Raw genomic sequence first — 22,857 nt, 5'->3', positions numbered from 1 at the left:
TATTCCTTTTTTTCCTACTCCAGTTATTCAGGTAAGTCACTAACATATTCTAGCAACAACAGATTCCTCAACTAATCCTTCAGCAAAGCTTTCTGTTTATAAATAGCAAGCTTAAGTCTAGGCATTCTTGATCCAATGGCAGGTGCTTTGTTGTTTCTTGGCAGGATAAGGGTCTGCCGTCAATTGTCAATCATGTTTATTCCTTTATCTGTGATAACCCAGTAAAGAAGAATTAGGTTGTAACCTCAAAAATGGAAAAGAGTATAAAGATGGCTATTTACTGCGTGGCACATTTCTGAAGCTGCTATTTCCTTTTCTTCCTTTTGTTCTTCCTCCCTTCCTCTCATTTTATTTTTTCTGATAGAAAATTTCTTGGCATTTAAAAAATTTGATAGTTTCTATGGAAGAGGTGTGATTCACCTAGTGGAGGAATTAAATTAATAAATACAGAACTAAAATTTTTCTACATTTTTATTGGGAACAGATGGGAATTAAAGCAATATCTGGGACTTGAATCCTTGGAAAGATTCTTGAGTGATTTGGAATCCTCGGTCATCACTAATTCCTAAATAAATTTTCATGCTTCTATCTGATCCCACTCCGACTTTCAAAGCCTGTAACCTGTTGGGATGTAAATCAGGTAACCATAACAGGCAACAATACTGGACCAGTCCCTGGAATCACATGGAGCAGTTCAATGTCTGAAATGAATCACTAGTTTCCATCTCTCAATGGAAATGTGAGCCTAAAAGTATTTTGTGTCTCAATCAATATTAAGGCCATTTGGAACCAATTACTAGTTCTTAGAGCTTCAGAAAGTACCAAACGAAAATTCAGAATCTGTATCTTGAACTGTTACACAATGTCTTTTGATCATGCATTCTAATAGATAGTTATAAGAGAATATTTCTATCTATTCTTCAGACAAATCTGATCCTCCTGAACTACAGCTTCACTTTACAATATCTTCTGTGCTTAATGTGTTTCTATTTAGCCATGGACATTAAGAAATCACAACAGCAGATGTGCTAATTTTTAATTTATCGTAACTGATAGAGCTGTTTTGAATGTGTGCAACTCTATGTACCTTGGACCAGGGGTGGTAGTGGCATTCATATATTTATTTACACCTGAAAAATTATTATAAAATGATTGTTGTATAAAGATTTGGTACAAAATGGAAAATATATAGCTGTGATTAATTGTATCTGTAACATTCATTTTAATGGTTTTATCTATTAATGATTACAGATTCTCCCCAAACCAGATAATTCAGCTAATTTTTTAATGATGTATTAAAGTATTTGAATATTAAGAATCCTTGTTCTTAATATTCAAAACAAGTAGCTATTTCACATTTTTATTTTTAAAAGTAAAAAATAATAAAACTTTCAATCATAGAGTCTCTATATGCAATTAAAGTTGTTATTAACTTAAAATGATGGTTAGAACTATAAGATATTTTTATGAAAGCCTTAAGATAACCACAAAGTCTCAAAACATAAAGAGAAAATAATCAAAGTGAATTGCTACCAAAAAAAAAAAAAAATCAAATAAAGGAAGAAAGCAAGAGTAGAACAAGTCAACTGCAAAACAAACAGAAAACAATTAAAATGGTAATAGTAAGTCCTCACTTATCAATAGTTAACTTAAATGTAAATGGATAAATTCTCCAATCAAAAGACACAAAGTGATCATTTTTATTTGTCTATCATACCTCAGTAAAGCAGAAAACATGCTTGTAAGCTTAAGCATCTTTATCCTAAAAATCTACTGAATACTAAACTGTTAATTACAATATTTCAAAAAAGAATTAAATTGAATGAGGGGATTTTACAGTACATAAATTACACTTCATTAAGCTGTTTAAAAAAAAAGATGAAATAAAGACTAAAAAAAACTTGGATTCCAAACTCTGTACAGAGCTTGCTATTTGACAAAGGCTTTAAAAATGTATATATTTATTATCTCATGTAAGCCTGACTATATTCCTATGTAATTCCACTTTCAGCTTTATGCCTATATTTGTTGTTATTTAGGAACTGCCTAACATTATACCCTCATCCCTCCCTAAGTCTCTGTCTATTTATAAACGCTCCCTGCATTATTGGGTTCTTCCCCACAACTCATCTCATTTGCATATCTCACCATTAAGGATGTCTGTTTGTTATATCACTTGGTAATAAAAACTGGTTTATGTGCAAAACAAACAAACATAAACTTTTAACTTTGGATAGACTACAACAGGGGAAAAACAAATGTTTTCTACCTCTTAAGTTCCAAAAAATACAATTCTGTAAATGAAGAGTCACTAAAGTGTGGCAATTTGGTAGATCAGAATACATAGAGTCCAGTTTCAACTATAAAATGCGGAGAGCTTGGAAATCATCACTCTCATTACCAGAAGAAAAAGCTGAACAAACTTGATATGATTTGAATTTGTGTCCCTGCCCAAATCTCATGACAAATTGTAATCTTCAGCGTGGGAGGTGAGGCCTGGTGGGAGGTGACTGGATGATGGGGTGGATTTCCCCATTTGGTGCTGTTCTTGTGATAGAGTTCTCATGAGATCTGGTTGCTTAAAAGTGTGTAGCACCTTCCTTCTCTTTCTCTTCTTCTTGCTTCAGCCATGTGAAGACATCTGCTACTGCTTTGCCTTCCACCATGATTCTAAGTTTCCTGAGGCCTCCCCAAAAGCTGCTATGCTTCTGGTATAGCCTGCAGAACTGTGAGCCAATTAAGCCTTTCATTTATAAATTACCCAGTTCTCAGGTGTCCTTTTTATAGCAATGTAAGAATGGACTAATACAAAAAACTATTTTTTGTACCCACTGGAAACTGAGAACACAGGTAAGTAGTCACCCTGAAATCCTGAGAGACAGGTGACTTCAGAGTCACTGCTGACACTTACAAACCTGGAAGAGAATCTTTGGAATGGAAGACAGATGAATAGAAACTTCTTAAACTTAAATGTAAAGATAAAAACAAAAACAAAATTTAAAAAATACACATTTGCATGACTACATAAAGAATCTTTGGAATGGAAAGTAGACCAATAGAAACTTCATAAACTTAAATGTAAAGGTAAAAACTAAAACAAAATAAAAGACAACCACAGGAAAAACAGGGCAGAACATTCAAAACCTACAGGATAATTTCAAAAACTGTAACATGTGTAATTGAAATACAAGAAACAACTAAGCAGAAAAACAGTTGAAGTAATAACAGCCCAAAATTTTCCAAAATTAATGAAAAGCACAAAATTATAGATTCAGGATTTTCAAATAACAGCAATAGGATAAATACAAAAATGCCCTATATTTATAAATGTTACATTCAAACTGCAGAAAACCAAAGACAAAGAGAAAATCTTGAAAGAAGTCTGCAGGGGAGAAGACAACCTATAGAGGAAAAAAAAAAAACTACATATTTCTTGTCAAAAACTATTCAAGCTAAAAGAGATTGAAGTAAAATATTTAAAGTATTAAAAGACACAGATACACACACATACAAATGTGGAACTATATGTTCAGCACAATTATGCTTCAAAAGTGAAGAAGAAATGAGGATTTTCCCAGACAAAAACAAAAACGAAGGGAATCCATTGCCCACAGATCTATTCTACAAGTATTAAGACAAATTCTTCAGGAAGAAAAAAATGGTTACAGGTAAGAAGCTCACATCTATGTAAGCAAAGGAAATGTCAGGGAAGGAATAAATAAAAGTGAAGTACATCTTTTCATTTTCTTATTCTTTAAACAGATAACTGTTTAAAGTCATAATAGTAACAAGTGGGTAGTCGAAATATAGACATACGTGAAATGAATGGCAGCAATGCCATAGTGGATGGGAAAACGAAATTAGGAATATTCTGTTATAAGGCAAATCCACTACATGTAAAGTGATATAGTGTTATTTGAAGGTGGGCTTAAATTAGTTATAAATGTAGATTACAAACTCTAGAATCACAACTAAAAATTTCTTAAGAAATATGATAGATATATTGACTGGAGTTAAAATAAAATCACATAAAATGCTTGATTAAAGTGAGAACAGGCAAAAATAAAAGGGAAAAAATCGAAGACAAAATGCAATAAATAGTAAACAGTTGGCAAACACGGTAGATAGTAACCTAATTTTATCAATAATTACTTTAAATATAAATGATATGGGTAGATAATTTAAAGGCAGTGATTGCCAGAGTGGATTAAAAACAAACAAAAACAAACAAATAAGACCCAACCATATGTCGTCTACAAGAAACCCACTTCAAATAAAAAGACTTACATAGGCTAAAAGTTAAGGGATAGAGAAAGATATGCCTTGCCAAAACCCATCAGCAGAAAGCTGGAGTAGCTACGTTAATTTCAGACAAGCCAACTTCGGAACAACAACTACAGAAAAAGTCAGGGATAAAGTTGAGCATTAAATAATGATAAAAGAGTCAATTTCCCAAGAATGTATAATTTTAAATGCGTATGCACTGAGGAGAATATCAAAATATATGAGAATATCAAAAAATCTGATAAAATACATAGTTAGTTAATTGCATGGGCTTCTTTCTTGGTTTTCTCCTGGTAGCTCCTTTCAATCAGATACTCCGGAAAGCAGATGGACTGTTTTTAAGGAAGCAACTGCTGTGAGTTGGGAGAGGAAGAGCAGCTGCTTAGTGACCCTGAGTAGGACTGTGTTAGAGTCAGGGAAGACGGGATAGATTTTATCAACAAGTCCATGGAGCACAGAAAACCCTCCAGGGGAGCTCTTGGGCTGTTTAAGTGAAAGAATCTTGAGGCAATGATATCTGTCACTTTTCCTGTGGCCAAGTCTGCTGCTGTGGCGAAACAAGTGCTAGATAAAGGGAACCAACGGGAGATGAGAACAGCTTCTCTCCTGGGCTCCTTGCCTGGACCACCAGTTTCTGAAATTACAGATGGTTCTTTATACTTTTCCAAAACATAAAGCACCAGTCTTGAAAAGGGGTTTCAATAAATGTGCCAAAATGCCATTTGCTGATTATGAAGACTGACACTTGTTTAGATTTGAGGGATTTGCAGTTGATACAACATTTCATTGTGCAGAAGTCCAAATGGAAAAATAAAACCATGCCACTTTAAAACTGCAGCTGCCTTATTTTAAGGAAGACAAAGGACAGGTTGACACATATTTTTTTGGTTTGTGTTTGTTTTTTGTTTTAGAAGGCCCTGCACTAAGTCCTCAAGCCCCAGTCTGGAAGCTGAAGGGTGAGAAAAAGGGAGATAAACAATAAATGCTCTGCATAATAAATGTAAAGTGACAGCGTTGTGTGCACAGAGGTTAACTATACACGTTTCATGCTCCTTAGGAAACTATTTTCTGATATTAAGTAGGTAGGGGCTATCTAGATGGCAGACTTTGATATAAGCCTATTTTATGAAAATATTAAGTCTTTACTTCTCAAGCTTCAGTGTGGGTGCACATTACCTGGGAGCCTTGTTAAATAAGATAGTTCCTGGTGTGACTAAAATTCTGCATTTCTAACAGGCTTCCAGGTGGTGCTACAACCCTGTTCCACAGATCACATTCAGCATAAACTAACTTGGAAGAAAGGCTGAGAGATCAGACTCCGCTATACACATGCCCCAAGTATTCCTATTACCAGGTAACTCAACAACTTAAGAAACTCAGTTAGACTGCATTCTAGCCTGGGCAATAAAGTAAGACTCCTGCTCTCTCTCCCTCTTTCTCTTCCTCTTTCTTTCTCTCTTTCATTCTTTTTTTCTCTCTAAAAAAAAAAAAAAAAAAAAAGAAAGAAAAAAGAAACTCAGGCCTAGTCCACCCACTTTCTGAGTCAAAAGGCAATGACGTCCCTCTAGGAATTCTGAGTATTCAATTTAGAAAGTGTTTAATAGAGTTCTAGTTTAATCTCTTAGTTTTACAGATGGGGATATTATGTGCCTGAGGGTGAAATCATTTGCCCATCATCACATAACTACTACAGTGTATGGTCAGGATTCTAACAGTGGTTTTCTCACTGGTGTCCTTTACTTGCTTCATGTAAGAGAAGTCAGCCTACAACAGAAGATGGAGGGGCAGGATCCCACGGGAACATCGGAGGCATCAGGAAAGCTGGGACAGAAAACAAGGGATAATAAAACCAATGTAAGTTCAATAAATGAATCTATGAAAAACTACACCTCTAAGTAAGCTGTGTTTTTTTACACTCTTTAAAGTTTTATTTCACTAACTTCAGGTCAAATTTCCACAACTGCGTTCTGGTCAATTTACTATCCTAGCTTGGCTTCCCAAAATGCTAGTACCAAAAGATTTGTGGGGCAGGGAGACAAGACCATTTTAAGAACCACTGCATTTACTCATGAAATGGTAGAAATAGTCATTTTAATATTGATACAAGTTACTTTAAGGGACAGTACATCCAATAGGATCATTTCCATTAGGATAAGAGCTATGAGACACAAGGATCAGGAGTGATCACAGGGAGCTCCTTTTTTCCTAATGCAGAAGTACTCCGGGTTCAGGTTCCAGGCAAAGCTCCCATTAAACTCGCCCTTCCCTTTAGTGCACTAGATCAAAGCCTGACTTAGAGGACTCACAGGTTCAGGGTAGGACTAAGAATTGCATTATATACCTCTTACTAAGATGCTTCATTATTAAGAAGGAACATCTGTCTCCAACAGGTATAGCTCAACTGGAGTCTTTTAGGCAGTGCAAGGAAAGGCATGTAGGTTGTACAGGCTAGCAAAGCCCAAGCAGAATGAATCAGGAAGGTCCCCAACAGTGCCAACTCTCACAGTATGCCCCTGGAGTCTCTCTCTTTATGATCTTAACATTACATTGGTTCAGATGTTGGCTTTCAACCTCCCTCTAACTCATCCTACACATGGAAAACTTCAAAACTTACCAGTACAGTCCTAATAAAGACATAAGATAGAAAGTGAACAGGCAAAGATAATGCAGAGAATTCTCAAATTTAGGCATTTCCTAACATCAACTAATGCTGTAATCATTAGTCTATAGTTCATGTCACCTGCTTTTCATACTGTCAGCTTGGAAACCCTGGAAGAAACATTACTAGCCTGTGAATGTTTTGAACTCCTTCAAGAAAGGAAACAGGTTCTGGGATCACTGTCACTTTCCTAAGGGGACATGCTGGGAAAAGAAAGATCATATCCAAAGTGAACCTGGAGCATGCAAAGTGGAGTGAGCATCCTTTACTTTTATGGCAAAAAAATAAAGAATCATAAAACACAAGAACATATCATCACCGTAGAAGAGTAAAGGAAATGACAGTAGAAAATTAAAGGCACTTCTTTTTCTGTATGGTATCTTCAATAGGTAAAGATAGCAGGATCCACAGATGACTTCAGGAAAGTAATAGCAGCTTTCACAACCAAAGGCATGGTGGAGCCTGTGGTGAGGAAAAACAAGAATTAGGGATGAAGGATCTCAATGAGAGGCTCCTCCAAACCTCTCAGATCATCTACCCTGAGTTGTGCTTTTTATCTGTCCTCAATATCCCTGCTTTTTCTCTTCTTACTGCCCAGATTATCCTTGAATCTTCTCTGGCCCCATATACACTCAGCTGCCATGAGATAACAAACAGCCAGGACAACACGATCCAAGTCTAGTCTTCTACTTAGCTTGGTACTGAGACACTAAGGAAAATCAGTGCCACTTCTCCTTCTCACAGTTCAACTCCCCATTCATGTCCCTCTCCCTCCCTACTCACCCTCCTACCTTGTCCCCAATTTAAGATTTCACCCTTGCCCTCCCAAGAAAAGAACTAGTAGGAAGATTAGTAAAGGTCTGAAGCAGGATGGTGGGGGCAAGTGACAATGGGACTCTCTTGTGGCAACCCTCTGCCAGGCCAGGGAAGGGGAAGGAGACAGGTCTTAGGATTGTGCTCCTACCTGCATGGACACGCATCCAGGCCATGGCCTTCCTTTCCAGAAGCTCCCATTCACACTTGAAGTCCTTACCGTTGCCATGTAGCCAGATCACGGCCAGGATGGTGGCCCATCCTGAGGAATCCACAAGCTGCACAGTAGACAGAGAGCTCCAGTTGGAGCTGGATGTTCCTCAAGGGGATGCAAAAGCTTCACTCCCTCCTCACTTAGCATCCTTCTAAATGCTAGTAAATTGAGTTACCTGGTCTCTCTTTACCTCCAGCTACTACTTGCAAGGCATAATGCCAGGCCTTAAACCTCAGGGCAGCAATCCACTGGGTCTTGAAATAGAAAATCCCAAGTTTTAAATCCAGTGTAACTACCAGGACAGTTCTGAAAACCCCTGACAAGACTTACCCAGCTCCAGTAAGAGAAACACAGGCAAAATTGCTTTGTATTTTATAAAGTACCTTCATGAGTTTTTTTTTTTTTGAGAAGGAGTTTCGCTCTTGTTACCCAGGCTGGAGTGCAATGGTGCGATCTCGGTTCACTAAAACCTCCGCCTCCTGGGTTCAGGCAATTCTCCTGCCTCAGCCTCCTGAGTAGCTGGGACTACAGGCGTGCGCCACAATGCCCAGCTAATTTTTGTATTTGTAGTAGAGATGGGGTTTCACCACGTTGACCAGGATGGTCTCGATCTCTTGACCTCAGGATCCACCCATCTCAGCCTCCCACCTTCAAGAATTTTTTAATTGCAACCCTTGCATCCCACAAAAAATCATGAGAAAATATCAGTAAACATATTTTTAAGAAAAAAAAACAGATTTCATATAGAAGTATTAATAAAATGATTTGCCCAAACTTAGCCTTCTAGCAAATGACAGAAGTGGGACTAAAGGCCAAATATTCTGATTCTAGTTATATTGCTCTTATTTCTTCACAGAAAATCTCAACCATACAGCAGCAAATTTTCTCCCATGAAGTTTTCACCCACTGCTCTCAGCTTCAGTTTTTAGAGTTAGGAGATCAAGGGAATTTCCTACTTTATATCATGACCTTAAAAACTTGGAAACGGCTAACATGTCCTCTCTGAGTAGTCTTATTTAAGATTAAAATTCTCAGTTTCTTCATTTCTTCCTTACGAAGACTGCTTATGTTAAAGCAGTAAGCATCCCCAAACTTATTCTCCTAGTCTAAAAACAAACAGGACAATGATTTTTAAAACACGTCTCCTTAAATGGTCTTATCTGGAGGTAAATATACTTATAAAAATGTCTTACCTGGAGGTAAATGTACTTATAAAATTCTACAATCACAGCCCAAGAATAGGGTAGCATTTCAGATAATCCTGTTGTCCTCCATTACTCAGTTAAATATTCTGGTTTATACTGTAGTCATCTAAAACCTCTGTTCTTCACATGCAAATGCTCTCTTCTCTCCCTGTAGAGTTGGGAATTAAGTACCCAAAACGGTACTTAGCTTTTATTTCTACTACGCTGTTTTTCTTTATCTGTTTGTGAAAAATTGCAACTTACTATACAGAGGATTTTTGGGATCCTGATTCTTTTGACTGGTAGTTTATTTCCGAGTTTTGTCATCTACAAATAGGAAAGGGTCTTTATCTTCATCTAAATCTTCATCGAAACTGTGGACCTCCAGGGAATTCAGAGCCTGGTGGGCCTAAAAATCTGTTTCAAGTTTGAAATTAATTTATTGTTTAGCATCACGGTTTTTCAACTAGTTTGTACTTGGTCCATGAGTTCATCATTAAAAAAAAAAAAAAAAAATCGGCCGGGCGCGGTGGCTCACGCCTGTAATCCCAGCACTTTGGGAGGCCGAGGCGGGTGGATCACGAGGTCAAGAGATCGAGACCATCCCGGTCAACATGGTGAAACCCCGTCTCTACTAAAAATAGAAAAAATCAGCTGGGCATGGTGGTGCGTGCCTGTAATCCCAGCTACTCAGGAGGCTGAGGCAGGAGAATTGCCTGAACCCAGGAGGCGGAGGTTGCAGTGAGCCGAGATTGCGCCATTGCACTCCAGCCTGGGTAACAAGAGAGAAACTCTGTCTCAAAAAAAAAAAAAAAAAAAAATCAAATTCCTTACCGAAATTCAGATACACCAAGTCTGTTTGTTCACTTGATTCACTGGCCTAGTTGCCATGCCAAAGAAGGAAATGTCAGTCTGACGTGTTTTGTTCTCAGTGAATCTAATGATCCTTATATCCTCTTCCAAGTGTTTATGAATTATTAATTACTTTTTCTACTTAATTACTTTTTCTAGAATAGCATTTTCCAATAAAAATATAATGCTAGACACATTTGTAATGTTAAGTTTTCTAGTAGCCATATTTCAAAAACTAAAAATAAAGAGGTATAATTATTTTGCTAATATATTTTATTTAACCCACTATATTAAAAAGTCATCATTTTAACATGCAATCAGTATAAAAATAATTATTGATGAAATGCTTTACTCCTTTTTATATAAAGTCTTTGCCATTACTATGTATTTCACACCACAGCACACCTCCATTCAATTAAAAATTTAGTTCCTCGTTTGTATTAGCCACATTTCAAAGGCACAATAGCCACATGTGACTAGTGGATACTGTATTATTGGACAGTGGAATTGCAGAATATCTGAAATTTATCTGATCTCCTTCCACATTTTGAAAGTTTAGAATATTTGTCCTTCAGGCTTTTTGCACCTGTTTCAGGCCTAACAACTTCGAAACAAGTATTAGAAGATTTGGCAAGTTACCTTGAAATTCTGGGATGCAATTTATCCTCATCAGCATATTTAAATACATCTAAAACAACTAGGTGGTTCTTATTAACAATGCTTCACCTACCCTGACTTCAATTAAATTTTGCCAATGTCTGGACCACTTTCATCAGTATGAAGAGGAGCAATAATGAGGTTATTTTGGGGAGTTCTCAGGACAGATAGTCTTCGAACTGAATCTGGCTCTGCCACTGCTGGCCTGGGTAACCTCAGACACATTTCCCTAAACTTCGGTTTCTTCATCTATAAACAGCAACACAAATGGGATCTACCTTATTAAATTAATATGAGAAATAAATAAGCTCATGAATAATAACTGCTTAGCACAGTGCCTGGCACAGAGTAATTGCTCACTAAATATTAGTTATGACCAAGATGATTATCAGGAAATAGTGGAAGAGGATTTTTGCTTTCCCTTTGTCATCCACCAACAAGAAATCATCGATTCCTACTAGCTTCCCCATTAATCCCTTGCTCTTTCTGCTTTAACATGACCAGAAGAGCCTTCAACCTTTATTTATTACAAATTAATTTAGTGGAGGTGGGTCCTGAATCACCTCAATTCTCAATGATGACCTCTCTCTTTCAAAAACATACACGTGCACCTCAGTACTCAAAGTTAATGTATAAATAAATATATATATGTATATATATAAATATATATATGTATATATAAAGCTGGGTAAGAAGAGACATTGAAATATTGTGCTAAAACATACATACACACATACACATACACACACAAACACACAAACACACTCCTTTTTCCTTTGACTCTTACCTCGGCAGGGTGTGCAGATGTTATTTCTTCCAAACTCATATCTAGGACCTTGGCTAGATCTTCATTCAGATCCCAGGAACCATTTGCATTTTGGTGATAAATCAGCTGCACAAGATGATCCTCTACAGAGGCTTTGGGGAGAAAGAAGGAGAGAGGATGAGAAATTATGGAGCCCCTCAACACACCTGAATTTAGGGCTGCTAAATTCAGAGACAGACCATAGCAAGAATGCAATAGAAAGAAAGTCATTAGACAACATCCAGAAGATTGGACTTCAAACCGCACTTGTGAAAGGATGATCTGTGGAACAGGGACTCACAGAGGGTGGCAGCAGGGCTCTGCAGGGTGATGGGGGCAGCCCACAGGCAAGCTGTTTGAGCTGAGATGATCAAGGGGGTTTGTTCAACTAAGGGTCACCGTAGACTCTACTGGGATAGCAGGTTTCAGGGTCCTATATGATATGCTAATGAAACTAGCTGGGCTGATGCTGGGAAACATAGGGGTGGAACAAATCTGACCTTCTGCTCAGTGTCTTTCAAACAGATGACCTCCTGAGTAGAGAAAGCCACAGGCAGCAGAACACTGAAGGTTAGTTTGTCAGTCTCTATAGATAGGAGGGGTGAAGGGAGGCCTGCCTCACCCATATGGTAAGTTTCCAAGTTGGTTCTTTGGGTGGAAGAATGAGTCTTTTCCAACTCACAGCGGGGTCTCTTAGGGAAGCATGCCTCTCTTGCCATAGCTGTAACTATGAGATCGTGGCTTGCCTAGTCCAATATGTGTGACAAACAAACATTGTTGAGAAAAAGTTCCTAGAAAGGTATTCACCTGGACTGTGATGGTCCTTGTGAGTCATCAACCCACAGAATCTGTAATCACCTTTATGGTATGCCATGTTGTCCTCAACAGACATAGCTTCCATTATGGGCGGAAATGCAGGACGACTATAGCGTGCAGCCATTGGAACAGCTGAAAAAAATCCGCACAAACATTAAGACGGTGGCACTCCCTGCTCTCTGTGATGGGCAAAGGACCCTGACAATTTGAGATACATATCCTCCCATCCACATTGGCTTCAGTAACCACACTTACTGTGCCATTTTTCTCTCATATGCCCACCTCCTGCACAAACCCTTACCCTCTGAGCTCTCCTTCTACTGTGTCCTCTGGAACCCGTGATATATGCTAGACAATTTTTCCTGCATCTTTAGTTTTAATACAGGAGGCTTCTTCCAGCTAAGTCTTAACTTGAAACTGAATTTATCCTCTCAAAAAACTTCACTCTCAAATTGTTACTGCTCCATGTACTACACTCCAAGTAGGGAGGTAGGGCTGACAACCTCTTCAGTCCCTGATGCTGCATCCAGATCACTAAATGAAGACATTGCATATGTCTTCACTACTGTCTACTTCCAACCTTTTTGTTACTTCCAATCATTCACTAAAATATCTGAAAACTAGACCATAGACTTCCACTCCATTGCAAGGCCTACCATCTCCTTGAGAGATTTCAGGACCCCTGTACCTATCCAACACCCTAAGGCAAAGCTTCTTTGACTTCATCAAATCCAGTGACTTCCACTTCATTCTACTTCTGCCACTTCCTCCCAAGCCATGTTAATCTTGTTATTATGCAGAATTGTTTCACTCATAGAAAATAAATTGAAGCTGGGTGCAGTGATTCATGCTTGTAATCCTAATACTTTGGGAGGCTGAGGTGGAAGGATCATTTGAACCTATGAGCTTGATATCAGCCTGGACAAAGTAGCAGGGCCTCATCTTTATAAAAAGTTTAAAAAATTATCTGGGTATGGTGACATGTGCCTATAGTCTCAGGCAGAGGGATCATGCAAAGCCAGAATTTTGAGACCAGCCTGGGCAACACAGTGAGACTCTATTTAAAAAAAAAATTAAAATTAAAAATTAGCCAGGCATGGTGGTACATGCCGGGAGTCCTACCTACTTGGGAGGCTGAAGTGGGAGAATCATTTTAGCCCAAGAGATCGAAGCTGCAGTGAACTATAATCACACCACTGCACTAAAACCTGGTCAGCAGAGTGAGATCCTGTCTCAAAAAATAAAAAATTTTAAATTTTAAATTCTTAGTTTTAATACGTAATATCTGATTTTTCCAGTTTTCTAACTCAGAGATTTCTGTTTCACCTGATCTTTGAGCTCATCTGGATCACTAAGTTCTTGAATTCTCTATTTTGTTTCCTATACGTCAGCTTGCTTCCATCAAGCTGTCTAGTATTATCTTAAAAACAAGCTTCCTAGCATCACCCTGATACCAAAACCAGATACAACAAAAATAAAATTACAGGCCAATATCCTTGATTAACGCAGATACACAATCCCCAACAAAACACTAGGCAAACCACATTTAGCAGTACATTAAAGTGATCATGCATCATTATCAAATGGGATTCATCCGAGAGATATAAAGTTGGTTCAGTAAACATAAATTGACAAACATGAACCACACTAACAGAAAAAAGGACAAAAACATATGATCATTTCAATAGATGCAGAAAAACTATTAAATAAATTCAACATCGCTTCATGATGAAAACGCTTAATAAATTAGGTATAGATGAAATTTACCTCAACATAATAAAGACAATGATGGCAAATTCACAGCTAATATCTTATTGAACAGGGAAAAACTGAAAGCATTTCCTCTAAAATCAGAAATGACAAGGATGTCCACTTTCACCACTTCTATTCAATATAGTACTGTAAGTCCTAGCCCATGCAATTAGGCAAGAGAAAGAAATAAAAAGGATCCAGATTGGAAAAGAGGAAGTAATACTACCCCTGTTTGCAGATGACATGATCATATACATAGAAAAAAACCCTCAAGACTACCCCCCCAAAAAAAACTTGTTAAATATAATAAACAAATCCAGCAAAGTTGAAGGATATAAAACCAACATACAAAAGTCATTAGTGTTTCTATACACAAATAGCAAGCTCTTTGAAAAGGAAACCAAGAAAACAATCTCATTTGCAATGGCTACAAAATAATTAAAACACTTGGGAATAAATTTAAACAAGGAGGCAAAACATCTCTAAACTGAAAATTATAAGATATTGATAAAATAATTTGAAGAAGACACAAATAAATGTAAAGATACCTCACATTCATGAGAAGAATAAATCTTGTTAAAATGGTCATAATACTGAAAGCAATTTACAGATTCAATGCAATCTCTATGAAAATACCAATGACATTCTTCACAGATTTAAAAAAAAATCTAAAATTTGTATGGAATTATAAAACAAACAAACAAAAAAACCAAATAGTCAAAGCAACCTTGAGAAAAAAAAATACACACACACACACAAAAAAAGAAATCAAAATAAAATGCTGGAGGCATCATACCATCTGACTTCAAAATATACTACCAAGCTATAGTAACCAAAAGAGCATGGTAGTTGCATAAAAACAGACATGGACCAATGGAACAGAATGGAGAGCCCAAAAATAAATCCACACATTTATAGCCAACTAATTTTTGACAAAGGTGCTAAGAATACAATGGGTAAAAAACAGTCTCTTCAATAAATGGTATTGGGAAAACTGGGATATACACATACAAAAGAATAACATTAGATCATTATCTTGCATCACATAAAAAAACCAACTCAAATGAACTAAAGACTTAAATGTAAGAGCTGAAACTATGAAACAACTAGAAGAAAACATAAGGCAAAATCTCTATGACAGAGGTCTGGGCACTGATTTTTGGATATGAACTCAAAAGCATGGGCGACAAAAGCAAAAATAGACAAATGAGATTGCCTCTTGTGTATAGCAAAGAAAATAATCAACAGGGTGAACAAATAACCTAGGGAATGGGAGAAAATATTTGCAAACCAGACATCTGATAAGGGTTTCATAGATGCAAAATACACAAGGAATTTAACTCAATACCAAAAAAAGCAAATAACCTTGTTTAAAAATGAACAAAAGACTTGAATAGACATTTCTCAAAAGAAGACATACAAATGGCAAACAGGTATATGAAAAAATGTTTAGAATTACCAATCATTAGGAAATTGCAACTCGAAACCACAATGTGATATCACCTCATACCTGTCAGAATGGCTACCATCAAAAAGACAAAAGATAACAGGTACTGACAAGGGTATCAGGAAAAGGGAATGCTTGCACATTGTTGGTGAGAATGTAAATTTGTATAGCCATTGTGGAAAACTGTTGCTCCTTAAAATGTTAAAAAATAGAGCTACCGGCCGGGCGCGGTGGCTCAAGCCTGTAATCCCAGCACTTTGGGAGACCGAGGCGGGTGGATCACGAGGTCGAGAGATGGAGACCATCCTGGTCAACATGGTGAAACCCCGTCTCTACTAAAAATACAAAAAAGTAGCTGGGCATGGTGGTGTGTGCCTGTAATCCCAGCTACTCAGGAGGCTGAGACAGGAGAATTGCCTGAACCCAGGAGGCTGAGGTTGCGGTGAGCCGAGATCGCGCCATTGCACTCCAGCCTGGGTAACAAGAGCGAAACTCCGTCTCAAAAAAAAAAAAATAAAAAAAAAAAAATAGAGCTACCATATGATCCAACAATCCCACTGCTGGGTATATACCCAATAGAAAGGAAATCAGTATAGCAAAGAGATATCAGTGCTATTCACAATAGCCAAGACTTGGAATCAACCTAGGTATTCATCAGTGGGTGAATGAGCAAATGAAACCGTACTATAGATACACAATGTAACATTATTCAGCCATAAAAAAGAACAAACTTCTGTTATTTGCAACAACACAGATGAACTTGGAGAACATTATGTTAAGTGAAATAAGCCAGCCACAGCCTGGGTAAAATGGCAAAACCCCATCTCTATGAAAAATACAAAAAATTAGCCGGGCATGATGGCATGTGCCTATAGTCCCAGCCACTAAGGATGGGAGGATGACTTTAGCCTGGGAGGTTGAGGCTGAAGTAAGCCATGATTGTGCCACTGCACTCCAGCCTGGGCAACAGAGCGGGACCCTGTCTCAAAAAAAAAAAAGAGGAAAAGAAGTCCAGAACAGACAAATACATAAAGACAGGATAGGCAAATATATAGAGCTAGAAAGCAGGTAAGTGATTATTGGGGCTGGTGGGAGGGAAGTGGAGGAGAAGATAGGTGGGGTCAGGGAGAGAAATAGGAAATGTTTGTTAATCGTTATGAAGTTTATTTCTTGGGTGATAAAAATGCTCTAAAGTTGATTGTGGCAATCAATGGTTGCACAACTCTGTGAACATACTAAAACCCATTGGATTATACACTTTAAATGGTGAATTGTACAATATTTGAATTATAACTCAATACAAAAGATAAATCAGCTTCAGATTAGGCAGTTTGGTCACTCGGTGTTTACATGCTCTTTCTATGTTTTAATACTTGTTTGTTTGTTTTCTCTCAGATTATTTTAAATCTCCTTGACAATAGAATGTATTCTAGTTCCCTAAGACAGAAAAGTTGAACACTGATCAGAAATCCTAGATGTGGAGGTATAGGGAAAACAAAGCAACTTAAGAATAATTCATAGCCTTTTCCTTTAAATAATGTGCTCAGTCAGGGCCTTTTATTCTGTATGAATTTGAATGGAATAAAACTCCTTACCTGCTTTGCATCTCAACTTCAATGGGGCAGAAGCACCTAGCACAATTGGCCTTGGGATATTCCTATGAGCCAGAGGCCCCTGAACTGGCTTGTTCAGCTCCTTGTTGATAGCAATGAAAGCTGTGAAAGAGCTTATGACACCAGACTCAAGGCTAAGGTTCAATGCATCTTTTTTATCACTTGCGGGAGTCTCTCTGAGGCCCATGTCCTTGGTCTGGAGCAAGGACTTGGCAGCAAGGCGGTGAATGGTGAGGCTGAAAGGAAAAAGTAAAAAAGTACTGAAATGTAGGGAAAGACATCCATATACCAGTTACTTGCAGTTCGTAAAAGTTAGGAATGGAAAAGGAAAGATAAAGTCAGATAAGGGGAGAGGTAAGTCTTTGGTGGTTTATAAATAAAAAGTGATTATAGAAAAACAATTACAATGGAGCCCAGAATTAAGAGAAGAATCTAATTCCTAAGGACGGCAGAGGAAAGAAGGAAGGAAGGAAGGAAGGAAGAAAAAAAAGGAAGGAAGGAGAAGGAAGAAAAGAAAAAGGACGGAAGGAAGAAAGGAGGGAGGGAAGGAAGGAGGGACGGCGGGAGAAAGAGAGGGAGGAAAGGGAGGGAAGAAAATAGTAACGGAGAACTGAATTCTCACTTGGCATCAGGCTTGGGTTGTAGAGGAAATGTCACCTTATCCTCAAAAGCCTTGCCCTGGAGTGTGTATTTGAGGCATACTTCTCCTGTTGTCTCTGCTGCCTGCAAATTAGAGATGAGTAGAAGTGACAGAAGAAAGAGATCATCCATAGAAGGATCAGAACAGGGGCAGCTACCCTAAACAACGTACTAAAATACCGGCTGAAGAATCAGGTAGCCTAGGAAACCAGAGACCTGAAATGATGGGAAGGAAATAGGCTGGCTCTACTTGGCAAGTGCTGTCTCTGGCTGAGATGAAATCTACCTACCAGCTTTAGTGAATGAAATGGTCAGTGTGGTATCTTTCTGACTAGGGGAACAAACAAGACCGGGAACTCACTGGCATCTTCCCAGTCAGTTGGGCATAGATGATTAATCTCTGACCCCTAAAAATGACAGTCTGTTCTGGGGAAAGCATTTCAGCAGACAGACGAGGAGGCAAATGCCAGCTCAGAGAAACATTCTGTACCACAGGCTGCAGAGAGCGCTTCAGAGTCCTGAGAGCCTAATGGAGGGAAGAGAACAGTGTAAACACAAATGATACAGACGATGGCAGCTACAATTAACTGAACATTTATTCTGTATCAGACGCAGTACAATATAATACATGTCAAGCCTACTCCTTAATATTATTCTAGGAGATGGGCACTATTTATCTTGCTTTACATATGAAGAAGCCAAAGCTGAAATATTTCGTAACAAAATGTAAATGAACAAAATGTTTGAGAAACAAGACCCTTGGAGAAGGGGATTGGTAAGACGTGGCACCATCCTGGAAAGAGGAGCTTCGAGATACCACCAGAGGGGTCTTCTACTCGTACAGACAGATGAAATGGAATAGCAATTTACCACCTCTTCCAATCCATTAGACATATCACAATTGTTCCTTCTCCTTTTCTTTGTATCTTTTGCATGGAGGATGCATGTAGCACCAAAAGAGATTCTAAAGTGAGGACCTAGAATCTCAGTCATGATGGTCAAAGCTCTTAGTTTCTCTGTGCCTGGTCTTAAATGCAAAGGCCCCAATCCCTTTCAGCATCCTGTCTCTGAGCTTGCAGCTACTGGGACCAGATGTCATATTTCCAGATACTAGAGTGGGCCTCTATTACAAGAGGCCAAAGTAGCCTGACTAAGGACACAGCCCAAGGCCTTGGGGATAGAGGAACAGGTATACTGGAGGAAAGTTGCTACTCCTACCCTTGCACAGTGTCCCTCACCCCATTTCACTGTGGTCTGAATTGCCACCTCCGGATAGACACAGCCAGTCTGTCCCTCACCTTGGACTGCATCCTGTCTTTGCCTGTGATAAATTCTGAGGTGCCCCCTGATGCCCGGGCAATACCTTTTATTAGGCTGGTGGAGGCACCTTCTCCAATACCGAATGAGAAACACCTGCAATTGTAAAAGGACAGAGGTTAGAGGCCGGCATTAAGGAGTAAAAATATAAAATTAATACACTATGGCCAAAAATGCATAAGGAAATAGTCTACTTCCTTGACAAATGTGTAATAGCCACTATTTACTGAGCATATTTTATATTTTAGGAGGTATAAAAATGCCTTAAATCAATGATGCAGTTTTATCGTTGCAAGACTCCTAAAAAGCAGACTTCTGTTTCACATTGCAGATACAAAACTGAGGCCCAGAAAATTTAAGAAATCTTTCCAAGATCATGCAACTACTACATGTAGCAATGTCACTGAAGCACTGGTCTGCCTGACTGCAAGATCCCTCTTGTAAACCAAGAGAAAGATAGAAACTAACACCAGTTCCTACCTAACGATGTGCTGGCATCTTATCTGCCCTAGCAAGACCAGTCTTAGAAAAAGGAAGCGTGCCTCCTGCTCTTCTAACGGGAGAGTTCTTGCCCTGCCTTTGTCCATGTGCACCAAGTAACTTCTTAATCATGATGTGATTTCCCAAATAGAATTACGTATAAACAAAAAACATACTGGGAATACTAACACGAGCACTTTTGGAAGGCATGACAGAGAAAGTTTTCATTGTAAATTAATACCCTGAAATTTTGGTTTATGTGTCAGTCTCTCTCAGGTTAGTGTGAGTCAACATCCCCAAGTCTAGTGGCATCAGCATGAGGGTCAACGCTCTGCACTTGTAAGACTAAGGACCAGACTTCTAACTGCGGGTACCTAGCTGTAATGATACTTCCTAAATGCTACAGCCTGCCGGCATCTTGATATTACAGTCTTTCAATTTCCAACATGATCTTTGAATTGCAGCCTATGTTAAAAAGTGCTGTTATAGTTTTTATCTTTTGTATAAAATCAAAACTAAACAATATTGGCTGGACATGCTGGCTCAGGCTTCGGGAGGCCAATAACAGGAGATCAAGATCAGCCTAGGCAGCACAGGGAGAGACTCTGTCTCTAAACAAACAAACAAACAAACAAAAAGTACTGATGACCAACTGGAACCTCACGACAGTGCTAAATGTGGATGATAATAAAAATTAATATTATTATAATGATAGCAAAATTTTATATAGTGCTTAAAATATAACACCCTAGGAAAGCTCTGCTCACAGCAATGCCACTGTACATTGTTTCAAGCCAGCAGAGAACTAAGAAAGCTGTACAGAATATTTACAATCATTTGTTTGAAAACATCAAAGGTCTACCAAGATAAAAATCTATGAGCCAGGACCTGAGAGAATAGAGAAGCCAAGAGAAATGAGCCTGGCATCTGATGTTTCTTTACCCTTTGAAGTAAGTGCCAAATACAAAAATGGATGGCTGAAAAGCCACGCAGTTGCACACAGGCAGGAGAAACACAACAGCAATTTGCACTTTCCAGAGGGAAGGTGCTCTTGTAAACACCTGAGAATTTAGAATAGAATCCTAAAGGACTACATCCCAGAGGTAGAGGTGAATCAGAAATAGACCAGCCAGCACCGTGACTGAAGTTCATCAGATCCTGACTGGATTAAGATGATCTGTTCCCAGTCTATCCAGCACCATTCAGAAGCAAAGAATAAATCCTCTCAGATGGAAGATGTCATCTAGAGGTTAACCTAATTTCTACAATTTTTTATTTGATGACTAACAAAAATCCTCAAATATTGGGAAATTAGGCACTGTACTTATGAATTATACAAGCTTAAAAAAAGAAATCAGACTAACTGGAAAATATTCTTAAGTAGATGACAATGGCAAATGGCATATCCATATTTAAAATTCAGCTACAGAGGTGCTTAAATCTATAGCTCTGAATGCACACATTAGAAAAGTCTAAAAATCAGCTATGAAGCATCTGTCTCAAGATGTTAAAAAAAGATGGCCCAAAACTCAAGGAATGTAAAAGAAAGAAAATAACAAAGATAGATAGGAGCAGACATCAATGAAATAGAGAACACTTAAATGATAGAAAGTATCAATAAACCCAAAGGCGCTGGTGTTTTGAAATTATTATTAAAATTGATAAATATCCAGTGCAAGAAAAGAAATATTAACAGAAATGGCACAAATAACCAACATTAAGGGAAAAAAGGTAATATCACTACATACTACATATCCTATAAAACTTAATAATGTTATTAGGCAATATCATAGACAATTTAAGGCAAAGAAGTTCAATAAAATATTCAAACTTTTATAAAAAATAGGAACACATAAAAGTATGAATAGGTCAAAACAAAAACTTCCCAAAAAAAAATCCAGGCCAAGAGAGCTTTGCTGGGAAATTCTAATAAACATTTACAAAAGAAAATCTTTTGGAGCAAAGGAAAAAAGGCAATCCTCACAGCTCATTTGATGATACTGGTATAACACTGATATCAAAACCTGACAAGATAAGACAATATATGTCAACATTTCCGATGAAAATAGATTCAAAACCCTAAAAAAGTATTATCCAACTGAATCAAAAAATATATGAAAGAGATTAATATATCACAACTACTTTAGGTTTATTTCAGAAATTCAAGGTTGGTCTAATATTTAAGAATTATTAGCATTCATACTTTAAAAGAATAAAGGATAAAATCATACATTCATCTAGGTAGATGCATAAAATACATTTGATGAAATTCAACAATCATTCATTATTCAAAATAAAAGAAAGAAAAGAGAGAAAAGAACCTCAACACGAATAAAAAGAAATTTTCTTAATAATAGAAAGGATAACTACTAAAAAAAACTTAGAGCAAACACTATACTTAACGGTGCAATGTTGAAATGTTCCTTTTGAAGTCCAAAATAAAATAAGGATATGATCATTTTGATTTAGATTTCTATTAGAGATCCTCCCCAGGGTAATCCAGAAGGGAAAAAAATTTTAATAAGAAAAAAATAAATTTTTTTAGAGGCCGGGCGCGGTGGCTCAAGCCTGTAATCCCAGCACTTTGGGAGGCCGAGGCGGGTGGATCACAAGGTCAAGAGATCGAGACCAACCTGGTCAACATAGTGAAACCCCGTCTCTACTAAAAATACAAAAAATCAGCTGGGCATGGTGGCGCGTGCCTGTAATCCCAGCTACTCAGGAGGCTGAGGCAGGACAATTGCCTGAACCCAGGAGGCGGAGGTTGCGGTGAGCCGAGATCGCGCCATTGCACTCCAGCCTGGGTAACAAGAGCGAAACTCCGTCTCAAAAAAAAAAAAAAAAAAAAAAATTTTTAGAATAAGAAAAATAAAGTATATTTTTTACAAATGTGATTTCTTCATAGATTCTAAAATAATCTGCAAATATAGAATTTAATTAGTATGTAAATTAACATCATTAAAAACAAGTCGAAGTAAAACAAACTAATGAATTTCATTTTCTATGTAGATGGTTTATTTCTACAATAGAAATTCTATGAATTTCAATTTCTATGTAGATGGTTTATTTTCTATGTAGAAATAAACCATCCAGTAAAAAAAAAAAATTTTAAATACTGTTTAAAATAACATCAAACACCTAAGGAAACAATTTAATTAAAAATGCATGAAGCCCTCTACACAGATAATTATAACATATTACAGATAGATTCTGTGTGTACAGAAGGCTTCCCTTATCTGCAGTTTCACATTCTACAGTTTCGGTTCCCTGTAGTCCAAACATATTAAATAAAAATTTCAAAAATAGACAATTCATACATTTTAAA

At 37.6% G+C, this 22,857-nt stretch overlaps 1 protein-coding gene across 6 annotated transcripts in view; it reads right to left on the bottom strand.

Moving 5' to 3' along the window:
* Positions 1 to 6,358: 6,358 nt before the first annotated feature.
* Positions 6,359 to 22,857, bottom strand: part of VWA5A (von Willebrand factor A domain containing 5A) — a 29,489-nt gene continuing 12,990 nt past the window's right edge. For 4 of the 6 annotated variants that reach the window (XM_074400769.1, XM_074400768.1, XM_010334413.3 and 1 more), the window contains 8 exons: positions 19,034 to 19,148; positions 18,097 to 18,261; positions 17,719 to 17,819; positions 17,079 to 17,332; positions 12,276 to 12,416; positions 11,451 to 11,581; positions 7,908 to 8,034; positions 6,359 to 7,405 (listed from right to left, as the gene is read on the bottom strand). In XM_074400769.1, coding sequence (XP_074256870.1) covers positions 7,326 to 7,405; positions 7,908 to 8,034; positions 11,451 to 11,581; positions 12,276 to 12,416; positions 17,079 to 17,332; positions 17,719 to 17,819; positions 18,097 to 18,261; positions 19,034 to 19,148 — 1,114 coding nt within the window. In that variant the 3' untranslated portion in view covers positions 6,359 to 7,325. The other 2 variants (XM_074400770.1, XM_074400771.1) reach the window with 2 other exon arrangements.

Source organism: Saimiri boliviensis, chromosome 6 (genome assembly GCF_048565385.1).
Source record: "Saimiri boliviensis isolate mSaiBol1 chromosome 6, mSaiBol1.pri, whole genome shotgun sequence".
In the NCBI taxonomy this organism is placed as follows: Eukaryota; Metazoa; Chordata; class Mammalia; order Primates; family Cebidae; genus Saimiri; species Saimiri boliviensis.
The sequence above is the reverse complement of the archived record's forward strand: the minus strand, read 5'-3'. Positions and strand labels throughout refer to the sequence as shown.